General features: G+C 36.6%; 1 protein-coding gene across 6 annotated transcripts in view; it reads right to left on the bottom strand.

Moving 5' to 3' along the window:
- The window catches only part of IDE (insulin degrading enzyme), a 95,673-nt gene that overhangs the window by 47,366 nt on the left and 35,443 nt on the right, over positions 1–12,864 (bottom strand). For all 6 annotated transcript variants that reach the window (XR_008707151.1, XM_055560571.1, XM_055560570.1 and 3 more), the window contains one exon: positions 11,683–11,852. Coding sequence is in view for 5 of the 6 variants with exons in the window: in XM_055560571.1 (XP_055416546.1) it covers positions 11,683–11,852 (170 nt within the window). In the remaining variant the exon portion in view is untranslated. The remainder of the gene's footprint in view (positions 1–11,682; positions 11,853–12,864) is intronic.

The following is a 12,864-nucleotide window of genomic DNA, read 5'->3' on the forward strand; positions in this document are numbered from 1 at the left end:
GGTTCATTTAAGAACACAGAGATAGGGACTTTCCTGTTGGTCCAGTGGCTAAGACTCCGTGCTCAAAATGCAGGGGGCCTAGGTTCAATCCTGGGTCAGGGAACTAGATCCCACATGCCACAATGAAGATCTAAGATCCTGCAAGCCACAACTGAAACCCAGAACAGCCAAATAAATAAATATTTAAAAAATAAAAACAGAGATTAAAAAACAAAAACCAACACAAAGATAAACCGCGAACATACCCTGAATACACTAAGATATGTATCACTGGAAAAATACTTACAATGCCATAGTAAAAAGAGCCAGAGGACCACAACAGAATACTATACTGTAAAAAGAATGAATAACCCACTGTTAATATGCAACAGTGTGGAGGAATTTCACAACTTTCAGGTTTAATGCGAGAAGCCAGACACAAGACATGGAAACACTGTATTATTTATATAAAACATAAAAACAGGCTGAACTAATCTTAGCCATAAAAAGTCAGAATAGATGTGATCCTTGGGTAGGTGGATAATGACTACCGACGGGTACAAAAAGGTGTTGGTAATCTGTTTCTTGACTGGTGTGGTCTGCTGAGGTTTTTGAAAATTCAATGAGCTGTATATAAATAAGAGCAGTATATTTATTCAATAGATTTTTCAAATAGCAGCAAAAGTAAAATAACCACAATAATTTATCAGAGCCACACACACTTTTCAGTATATTTATTATATTAATATTTCAACAACAAATTAAAAGAAAAATGAGCCAAAGGGGCTATTTTGTAAACAGCAACCTGGCTCACCTAAGGCACAAAAATCTAGTGATTCTGCATCTCTGGCCAAACGGCTAAATAGAGACTCAATCACATTTGCTCTGAAAAGTGGCTTTTAGCCACAAAGATTCCATTCTGTGAAATCCACATATTCATTTATTTGCTACCTAGATGTTTCCAGGCTTTCTATTATGTAATGATAGAAGGGAACTCTGGTCCATTTGGGAACACAGCCCAGAATGCCAGTCCTGTATCCTAAGACGCTCCTGAATTAGAAAGAGGAAATGGTCTCCACTATGACTCTCCTGGGGTCAGACAGTCAGCTCTTAATACATTGACAGAAAAACATGAATACTAGGAGTAAATGGGCCAAAGAGTCAGGCTAGTTATTAAGTTGATTAGCCCTTTTATTAAATCTTTTTAAAAAGTTTTTTAAAAACAAGAAGGCTAGCTAGTGGAAGTTCTCAAGAAATAGTTGAGGAAATGAACAGAAAAGCAGGACATAACACAGAGAATACTTAATACTATCAGAGCCGTCATCCCTGGGCAGGGAGGTGCAGACGAACAAGCACTGCTTTGGTGTGAGCAGAGCTATCAGCTAATCCAGGGTCAATCGTCTTCTGGTTACATGACCTTGAACAAGACTTCCTTAGGCTCAATCTGCTGTCCCGACATTGGTAGACTTACACCAAATTAAAAAAAGAAAAGGTGCAAAAAAGTGTAAGACTAATATTTAACAACCAATTAATAGAATAAAAGTCTGATGATACCAAGCAGTGTGGTGAAACGAGAACTCAGATGCTGCATAAGGGAGTGCAAACTGGATCAACTACTGTAAGAAACAATTTGGCAATATCTGTGCAATCTAAAGATGTACATATCCTAATACACAGTAATTCTACTCCCAGAGTTTCACTCCTATAACCCTAGAGAACTCTGTGTACAAGAAAACATGTGTAAGAATGCTTATAGCAGCACTATTGAATCAATAGGAAAAAGGACAAAGAATAGTAATGTATTCAATACATTTTTCAGAAAGCAGCAAAAAAAATTTATCAGAAACACATTCACCAATATGGATAACTCCTACAAATATACATTAAATGAAAAAATACAAGTGGTAGAGATTAGTTACAAAATACCGTTTTTATAAAACTAAAAAACTATACAACACATTGCTTAGAAATAAATGCATGACTTAGCAATGTTATCACTTGGGAGCAGGGAGGAAAATGCAATTAGGGAATTGTGCAACAGATGCTCAAACTGTACTTGAAATGTTCTGTTTCTTCAAGTAGTGTGTAAAGAATGACCTGGGCAAAGCTTTTGTACTAATCTCTTTTATGACAAATAATAAATCTGTAAAAACATTAAAGAAATGAATATAATACTTGATGTATAGCACAAAATAGACAACCAGTTGAAGCTACTTTTATTATGATTTGAATTGTAGGAGGTTCTGGCTTCTGAATACAGCATAGGATCCGTGTCATTAAAGTAGGGAAGAAAGCTCTGTAAATGGTCCAGATAACCTTCCTCTGCCTAAGAATCTGTATGTGGACAGCAATGTGAATGTGGCTGGGATAACAAATACCAGTTCAGTCTCTACACATATATTGTCCTCATTTAGCACTAAGTCAGCAGGGACACTTCTATCAAATTAAAATGCTGCTACATAAATCTTGAATCCTACCTTTCTGGCTCTGTCACCATAAGAGTAAGCTCCAGCAGAAGACTGAGGCTGTCAGGGTTGCTGACTCACTGGGGCCTCCACTCTGGGCCTGCTAGGAGAGAGCACTGGCTTGGAGATTGGGAGATTCAGGGTTTCTCATCCTGACTCCATCATCTTCTAATTAAGCAACCCTGGAAAAGTCTACAAATATCTCAACATGGATACATGCCCAGTTGTTAAGAAAAAGGGTCAAACCCTGACACTAGCTGTGAGGCACAGGCAAGTTTCTTTACCTCTCTAAGCTCCACTTTTCTTACTCATAAATAAGAATCATGAGAACCAATCTCACAGGATTGCTATGAGGATTAAATGAATTATCTGTGCTATGGCTCAGCATAGCATCTATCAGACAATAATTACTTAACAGGAACTTGGGTTGCTATGAAGTTTATGAAAAGTGATTAACGGATATTGAAGAGGGTTTTGTATATTGTAAGATCAGTAAATTTTATTCTATATTTTCATTACAAGAACTACGTGTGCTCACTCACTCAGTTGTGTTTGACTGCAACTACATGGACTATGACCCACCAGGTTCCTCTGTCCATGGGATTTCCCAGGCAAGAATAATGAAGTAAGTTGCCATTTCCTTCTCCAGTTCTTCACATGAACTATAAATCCTATTTTTTAAAAAAAGGCTTACAAACTCAGTACTAATGTATATGAGTGCTGATTTTCAAGTAAACAGAATGCATTTTCCTGGAAAATTCTAAAGCCAGCCAAATAATTCTTACACTCTGTGGGAAAGACTGAGTTGGAAGTTTTAGAAATATGCTTGAGAAATCAAAGTTGTCTCCAACTATATGTCTCATAGGTTCTCAAGGAAAAGTCTATTTGTTAGTTATAACCATGAAACTCTAAACTGTTCTCTGAAAACCCAAGATCCTGAAGGTTAGTTTAATATATCTACAGTTAGTTACTTGGAATTATTATAATCTTTTTTTTTTTTAAAGATTAAAAAAAATCTCTTTCTTCTTGCTATAGAAATCTTCTAAAAATCCTGGAAGAAACCAAAGTCTTTGGATATCTATCAATTTTCCTAAAAAATTAAAAAGGATAATTCTTCTGCATCTGGGTAAGGACATGCAAGTGTGAGACATGAGTTACTAAAGAAAGGGGACTTGAAGTGAAAGCCTCTTAAACGCCACAATAAAGCAACTGTACACTTAAATTTCTAGTTTTCCATAGACACATTTCCTAGCAAGGGGAAAAAAAAAGGTACTAACAAAAGCCATGGAAAAACCTGGAGACTAATAAATGACTAAGCAGTCTAAACCATATCAAATATTTTTATATCTATGAATTATCATGATACTAAAAAAAATAAATAAATTAGTCATCATTCAAAGATGCCAGGGAACCAACTCAATATTTTGCAAACTGGTAAATAAAGGGAATGAATCAAACATTTATCTTGCTTTTTTCTATAACTGTACCGCTGGGGAGCCAAATAGCAGAAAAGGAGATTTTCTTTTTATAGTAGTACTCAAGCAAATCAATATGAGAAAAAGTAACAGAATTAAAATTACAGGGGTGATGCATTTGAGGACGGTTGTTATCAACATAAACAGAGAGCAAACTAGACATTATATGCCCCCCAACGAAAGAACACATCACCATCTATGAAGCCTTCTTCAAAAACAAATAAACATGAATCTAATCAGGCCTCTATATCCAACTGCCAACTTGTGGGAATACAGAAGAAAGAGGAATATATTAAACTATGTTCCTGGGAATGCAATCAGCAAAAGCTAGGCTATGAAAAGTCCTACATAACAAACATCCTGATTTTCAATAAATAAATTCCAGGGAGTCAAAGGGAGGGAGTAGAGGAGAGAGATGACTATTTGAAACTAATAGACTATTTGAAACTTAAGTGGATCCTAATTCAAATAAATTTTAAAAATTAAAACTTTCATTAGACAACTAGAAATTTGAACACTGCCTGCATAGTTGGTGATATTAATGATAATGGTACTTTTACCATGTTTTTTAAAAAGTCATTATCTTTACAGACATATATTGAAATATGTGCGAATAAAATGATGTCTGGGATCTCTTCAAAATAATGGAAGATGGTGACTGGGAATGTGGGTCAGACAGGACTGGTCAGGGGCAAAGTGATGTATACGCAGGGTTCTTAACAATATTTTGTCTACTTTTATATGTTCCAAATTGTTCACTTAGAAAGGAATGGAGAGACGAAATGGAGAAAAAAGTAAGTAACTTTTACTGGGGTCTAAATTTTGTGTCATTATCATCATCCCAGTGTATCATGAGGTGTTCAACTACCTTCTGGTTGATATTTCATAATATTTTTTGGTTCTAATCCATTTCCCTACTCCTTCCTACAAAAGCATCCTTTATTACGGCCAAACTTCTCTAACTCAGGCTCTCCAAATGACACTGGGCTCACTCCTTGGTCTTTGCCTCTCATCATGATTTTGTGGGTCAACCTAACATTATCTTGATTCCTGGGTTGGGAAGATCCACTGGAGAAGGGATAGACTACCCACTGCAGTATTCTTGGGCTTCCCTTGTGGCTCTGCTGGTAAAGAATCCATCTGCAATGTGGGAGACCTGGGTTCAATCCCTGCGTTGCAAAGACCCCCTGGAGAAGGGAAAGGTTACCCACTCCAGTATTCTGGCCTGGAGAACTTCATGGACTGTACAGTCCATGGGGTCGCCAAGAACTGGATGCAACTGAGCGACTTTCACTTTCACTACCATTATCACAAGAAACACAGACTTGAAGTTCAGGCTGACCTGATACTGAATCCCATAACCTACAGACACTTCTACTACCAGCCTCCCTCTTTTCCCTCCGCCCTGTATCCCCCACAAGCCTATGAAACTTTGGTCTACTTATTCTGTCAGCATTAATTTTGGCATCTGTCAAACGGATGATGAAAATTTCAGTACTGTGGTGAAGGTTAAGTGAAATCATATTAGGTAAAACGCCTGCCCAGTGGGTGGCACTTAATGCTCATACAATAAATAATAGTTCCTTTTCCTTTTCTTCTAAGAGTGACTCTTCCTCTTCTTAAGACAATCCTACCCACCCTTCAGGAAAATTCAACTTGCACCTCCTCTGAGATCCTGGAGAATTTATTTCTAGGCAATCATAAAGCAGGAGGAATAGTACAGTGGTTAAGGGCACCAGACCTGGCTCTAGCAATCAAAAGCTGAGTGACCCTAAGCAATTTAATTACTTCTCTAAAGTCTTAGTTCACTCATCAATAAGATAGAAATAATAAGGGCATGTACCTACTGGGGATATTGTGAGAATTAAGTTAAATAATCCAGGCAAAGTGCTTAGTGCAGCACTCAGTAAAAATTGGCAAGGAGGAAATAAGAAGAGAAAATCAATCAAGAGATTATACTCCAGTGAAATTCTGAGTTTGACTTGCCTATCCAACTAAACTAAAAGTACCTTTAGTGCAAAGACATTGATTCACACTTCTTTGCATTTTCTAATGCACTTTACATGTAGAAGACCTTTAAAAAATTACTTGTCAACAGAGAAAGAGAGAATCTGAGCATATGTATAATACCGTACTCAGATTCCTATAATCCTTTGTGGTATGTGCTACAAAGCATAATTGTCACTTAACAATTAAGACAGAAAAACATCACCTGTATCTAGGTACAGCCCCACCCTCTATTTCCAGGTGCCCTCCCACTTTGTCTTTCTTTCCATTAAGGAGTGCCTGTTTTGTTTCCCTCACCCACATCCTGATTTTTTTCTATTTCCTTTGCTGACTGACTAAACCCAATTGCTCCCACAGTGTCTGTTGGGTTAGGTTTAGAGAAACAGATCACTAAGAATAATCAGAACTAAAATTTTCCTTTCCTGTTCCAAACAACTTTAAAAAATTCAACTGCTTCTGCTTTTATTTCATGGAGAGGCAGAGAAAAAAAATTTTTTTAAGGCAACAGGGCAGAGAAAAGGCATAAAATTTATCAGCAACTGTGGAACTATAACTAAAGGTGTATGTGAGTGACAAATGAAGGGGCAAAGGGAATGTTATCACCAATCAGTGGTTCAGCTTAAAAAGAGAACAGGAGTACATTTCTCTAATAACACTGTCCTACAATCACTGCATCAAACCCACTGCATCAAGTTGTGGCTGCCCCTCACAACTTCATGGCAAAGACTTTTTAAAAATTTTGCTATTTTTCACAGCTGTGTGTGTGTGCTCTGTTGCTCAGTCATGTTTGACTCTTTATGAACCCATGGACTTGTAGCCCACCAAGCTCCTCTGTCCATGGGATTCTTTTTGGCAAGATTACTGGAGTGGGTTGCCATTTCCTCCTCCAAGGGGATCTTCCTGACCCAGCGATTGAACCTGCATCTCCTACATTGGCAGGAGGATTCTTAACCACTATGTCACTGATCCTCTATCATACTGTTATTATAGAACCTCTCATTTACTGAGTACCATTAGGACCAGACTTTTGGCTAACCACTTTATACCAACCAGACATGGGAGGAAACTGAGGCTTACAGAAGTTAAGAAACTGGCCCACTCTTGGCTGCTCAGTGGTAGAACAATGATTCAACCTCAGCACAGCTCGCCATCAGAGTACAAGCTTTACATCACAGAGGAATCTGATACTGGGAGGTGGGATTCCTGGCTGAAGTCTGAGGCTAGAGAGATCACATAGGCAGTTAATGAAGACACGTGTGTGGAGACAGATTTAGCACATAACTACAAAAATGACTTTCAAACAAAGGAACTGACTCTAAATAGCCTTTGCCTATTTCTCTTTCTCTAATGAACTGCTTTTATCTTTCACTTACTTACTTACAGAAGTTTTTATCTTTTACTTACTTACTTACAGACGTTCTTATCTGCTATACTGCTTTGCAAACATTTTTACTGTGTATGTGCTTGTCTTTTTTGTGTCTGTACTGAACAGAAATTTTAAGTTTTAATGTAACCAAATTTATATCTAAATATATGCTTTACCATTAAAAATATGGTTTGTGATATGTATGCTTGAGAACACTTTTCCTAGCTTAATATTTTTTAAAAAATATTTTCTTCTAAAAGTTATATAAAGTTTTTTTCTATAATTAGGTCCAATCAACCTAGAATTTATTTTTGTGCATGGTGTGAGAGGAGATCTAATTTTATTCATCTCTACATGATTGCACCAGTCATTGAAAGGTCCACCCTTTCCTTACTCATTTGTCATGTGCCTCTGTCTTATGTCTAAGTTTCCAAACACTTGTGGATATGCTTCTAGGGTTCATAATATGTTCTACTGTTATCTTCAGGTACTTTTGCATCAATTTCACTACTTTAACAACTAAAGTCTTGGTACCTGGTAGAAGTAGTGTCTTCTTTGTTGTTCTTCAAAATTATCTTAGTTATTCTTGGCCCTTTACTCTTTCATATTAATTTATAATCAGATTATAAGATTATTAAAAAGAAAAAAACAAAAAAACCTCATGCTTTCAAATGGCACAATACTGAATTTAGATAAATTCAGGGTGAAATGTATCTTGTAATATTGAGTTTACCCATCCATGAACATGGTTTATCTTCTCATTTACTCAGGCATTCTTTTACATCCATTATATTTTTCTTGCTCCTCTGTTAGTGTTATTTCTAAATACCTTACAGCTATTTTTATATTATGAACGAAATATTTCCTGTAGTATTTTTCTAATTGATTACTATCAATACAAGAAAAGGGGTTACCCAGGTGGCGCTAGTGGTAAAGAATTTGCCTGCTAATACAGGAGACTCAAGAGACTCAGGTTCAATCTGGAGAAGGCCATGGTAACCCACTCCAGTATTTTTGCCTGGAGAAGCCCATGGACAGAAGAGCCTGGCAGGCTACAGTCCAAGGGGTCACAAAAGAGTCAGACACGACTGAAGCAACTGAGCACACACGCAAAATACAAGAATGCAATTTTAGTGCTTCTCTTCTTTTGACAACGTGGTGAATTATCTTATTTTTGATGATTAATCTGAAGATCTTGAATTTTTTATGCAATCATATCATATGGAAGCAAGAAGTTTTCTCTTTCTTCCTTTCAACCTCTTACTTATCACTTGTTTTTTCCCTTGACTTCCTGTAATGACTGGTACCTATAGCAGAGCTGAACAAAAAAAATGATTAGAAAGTATTCTTCTTTGTTTTTGTCTTTCAACAGAAATCTCTTTGAAACTTCAGAATTAATCATGTTTGACATAAGTCTTTATCAACTCAAAAAGAGTTTTTTTGTTGTTTTGTTCATGAATGAGTGCTTTTTTGTTGCTTTGTTCATGAAGGTGTTTTAACAAATGCTTTTCTTGAGTCTACTGAAATGACTGCCTATCACTTTGAATTACTTAAACTGTGGAACCCACTCGATTGTGAGGAAATAAATTTAACGTATTGAAAGACCTAAATTAAAAAAAAAAAAAAAAATATATATATATATATATATATATAACAGAGGGTACCAGACTACATCTGAAAATATAAGATAGGTAATGTTTGATAATACTTTTGTTCCAGTGGCTTACATGTGCCATGAATAAAATGTACTGTGGGTTGTATAAAGAAAAGTTTGAAAGCCACTGACCACTTTTTCAGTACATGAAAAAGTACTGTTAAGGACAAGCATTTTATTGTAAGGTTTTCTTAAAAGCACACAATGCTTGATCTTTGCTCATTTAAAAACACCTAGCTTTAAAGTATTATTAATATTACAATAAACCACATTCCCTAGATGGACAAAATGGGCCACATTCATAGAATCATCTGAAGTTACTAAAAAATAATAAAAGTAAATTAAGTATGATTTCTGACAAGGTTTGTTCTGAAAAGAATAACTTTAAGTAAGGGTATTTATTACAGCTTTTATCACATTTTCAAACTTGTCTGTGACCTTAACAATGGACAGAACCTCTACTCCAAAAAAGCTCAACATTAGTTTATATTTCTAAAATCAACAGGTAACTTAGTGTTTGCATTCCTTACATCACACTTTCTGTACTTTTGTACCAAGTCTGGCTAACTCACCTCTCAGCTGTTTATATTACTTCATACTTTGTTGACTAACTGCCTAGCCTTGTCAGAGGTTATGAAAACAAATAGGCTCCCAAATTCCACCTCTACATAATTGACCATTCAATGTTTTTCTTCACTTATCACTCCTGATACCTTAAGATATCTTACGATTGTTTTGTGTTTGTGACCAGAGGCAATACTGCTCACCTTATTCACTGGATTTATTTCTGGAAGATCTGTGGCTGCTTCCTGACTATGCTGACTGTGATTTATCACCAGTGAGACCATTTTAAAGAAGGCAACTCCCAAAAAAGAGTTCTAACACGTTCTGACAATAGCAGCATTGTTGGTGGAAGCACCTAACCTGCCAAAGGGACTATTTAAAGGACAACAGTCATTGGATGTAGTGATTTTGAAATTTGGTTTTTAAATTCATATTCCCTCGATATACCATGTATGCTCATGTCCTCTATAAAAGCCACTTTTCAGAAAATTAATCATTACATAGACATTTTAAGGACCACAATATTCACCTTAGCAAAGATACAAGGTGCCAAGTGTTACAAGTCTAAAGAATACAGTATCGCTGCTTCTAATTGGAGTTTTTATAGACTCCTATTTTGCTATGCTAATTCCCTGGTTGCTGCTGGATATATTGGAATGGTATTCAAACTGAAAGAAGGCTGGCTTCATAGTCTTTTTCAAAAGTCCCCAAAATAAACTTAAAAGCATAAATTTAAGTACACTAAACAATCTTTTTTTTTATGCTATTTTATAATCCCCAAAGCAGTGTTTTAAAAATCATAGCAACCTTTCACAATGATTACATCTGGTAAAGTGGGAATGGCAACAGTCAATAAAGAAAAGGGCAACTTTTAGTTTTTGTTTTTTTAAAACATACTTTTGTATTATTTAAATATTTTAGCTGTACTTTTTAATGAAAAACTGAATAAAGAAAAAGGGTACAATTACAAAATCAGGTATCTTCAAATTTATTTTATGCTACTCCCTGTCATCCCATGTCTAATCTTCTACTAGGATGTTGCAGCACTTTGACAGCAGGGACCTTGTGTGTCTTCTACAGTCAGGCCTGAAGCAGACGCCATGCATTTATCTATCTGTAGATAGTAGAGGCGGAGGCAATGGGAGTAGGGGATTCAATAACCCTTGAAGTAGACATCCCATTTATTCAGAATAAAGAGCTCTATTATCTCCTCTCCTTGAAATGCTGGTTAATATCTACTCACAACTCTTAACTGCTCTGCTCCTGAAATAGCTAGACCCCTATTTGTATGGGATGGCCAGAGGTACCCTCTAGAGGGCTAAATAACTGGTTAGGCCACTGTTATTACAATTTTGAGAATATCATTTCATATATTACATTCAAAGTCCAATGCCAGAATCCTTCTGTTGTACACCTGAAAATTACATAATATTGTACATTGACTACACTTCAATTAAAAAAAAACATCCAATGCCAAGAGCCCAACTCTTATTGACATCTTTTTTTTTGAACTACTAGCCAAAATGTTACTCATCCGTTAAAAGAACGATTACCACTTCATTCTTACTATTTCTAAAATCTAAATTTAATTTTATATCTTGTTATCCAATAAACTTGTTTCATATTTTGTTACTCTTCCTTATCATTAACCTATCACCTTCTGCACAAAGCTCAAATACCTAAGCTTTAACCCTTTTTTTAGGTCAAATATAGGTGTTTCCCCAAAGACCTGCCAAACAACATACATGTAGGGGTATGGTTTAAGAAATACCAGGGCAGGACTTCCCTAGTGGCCCAGGGGCTAATAATCTGCCTTGCAATGCAGGGGACGCAGGCTTGACCCTGGTCAGGGAACCAAGACCCCACGTGCCACAGAGCAACAAAGTCTCTGTGCTTCAGAGTCGACTCACCACAACTGAAGTCTGTTTGCTGCAACAGAAGATCCTCATGCATGATGCAACCAAGACCCGACACAAGCAAATAAACCATTATTAAAAAAAAAAGAAAGAAAGGCCAGGGAGGAACAATGATATAACAACCACTTATCAGCTCCAAACTCTAAGGAGTTCTGCAATCTTCTATCCTAAACTGTAAAATACAATACTGGGCAAAGAGGCCATGGTTTAAATGAGGTTAAGGAGAACTAATGCATTAAAGCCGTTGCTGACAAACCTGTTCCAAATTTACTGAAGGGATGTTTGGGATTCCCTGTAGCTTTTTCCAGCTGAAAGAGTCTCCAGGCATCGTTCATCACATTCTTCTCATGTTCTGAATCAACTGCATTCACCTCTCTGTCTTTGCAGCTCTCATCAAACAAGGGGCACAGGAAAAACTGTGCAAATCTAAGGGTGTGAAACATAATTAACAATTTGAAAGCTGTTATTTTAAGAGTGGCCTCAGAAAAATGTTTTAAAAAATGTTTGAAACTTAGGAAATAGGAATTCTACAGAATCAGAGAAAACTAAAACTGCTACAAAGCGAAAAGGAACATAAGTTCTAAGTAATATAAGAAAAAAATAATATTATACGTATGTAAATTCAGAGAACTCTACCCCAGATATGTCACCTAATTAGTGAAAATATAAAAAGATTAACCTCTGATTTTGACAATTCCCATGTGTTGTTACCATATCACCAAGCAATTCACCAGTTGGGTATCCTAAAATTCAACTCAATTGATATCATGAGATCTCACAGGTCCTACAAGACTCATCCCTCCCTCTCACCCCTTCCCCTCTGTCCCCAACTTCAAACACCAACCACAGGTCCAGGTTGTCACCTGGGCTTCTGACCAACCGCTATAGATCATAGATCAGAGGTTCCCACAACCACCTCCTTGGGTGCAATTAATATTCTAGATCAGCTACAGGACTCAGAGAAACATTTTACTTACTAGATTACTGAATTTATTATAAAAGGATATGATTCAAGAACAGCTAGATGAAAGAGATGCGTAAAGCAAAGTATGTGGGAAGGGTACGGAGCTTCTATGCCCTCTAGGTAGGCCACTCTCCCCACATCTTCACGTGTTCACTAATCTGTAGGCTCTCCAAACTTCAAAAGAATTGAGTAAATCACTGGGCATTGGTGTCTGAAATCAACCTCCAGCTTGTGGACTGAAAGTTCCAACCTTCTAAATACAGGGGTGGATACCTGGCAACCAACACCTAGCCTCAAATTATCAAGGGACTTTCCTAAAGTCACTTCATTAAAATAACAAAATGCAACTTTATGGCTCTCAACACTAAGGAAATTCCAAGAGTTTCAGGAGCTACTGTCTAGGATAAGGGACAAAGGCCAAATATATATTTCCTAATATAAATCACAATACAACAATAAAAAGTCAGGGCAGAC

This window comes from Bubalus kerabau, chromosome 22 (assembly GCF_029407905.1).
Source record: "Bubalus kerabau isolate K-KA32 ecotype Philippines breed swamp buffalo chromosome 22, PCC_UOA_SB_1v2, whole genome shotgun sequence".
Lineage (NCBI taxonomy): Eukaryota > Metazoa > Chordata > Mammalia > Artiodactyla > Bovidae > Bubalus > Bubalus kerabau.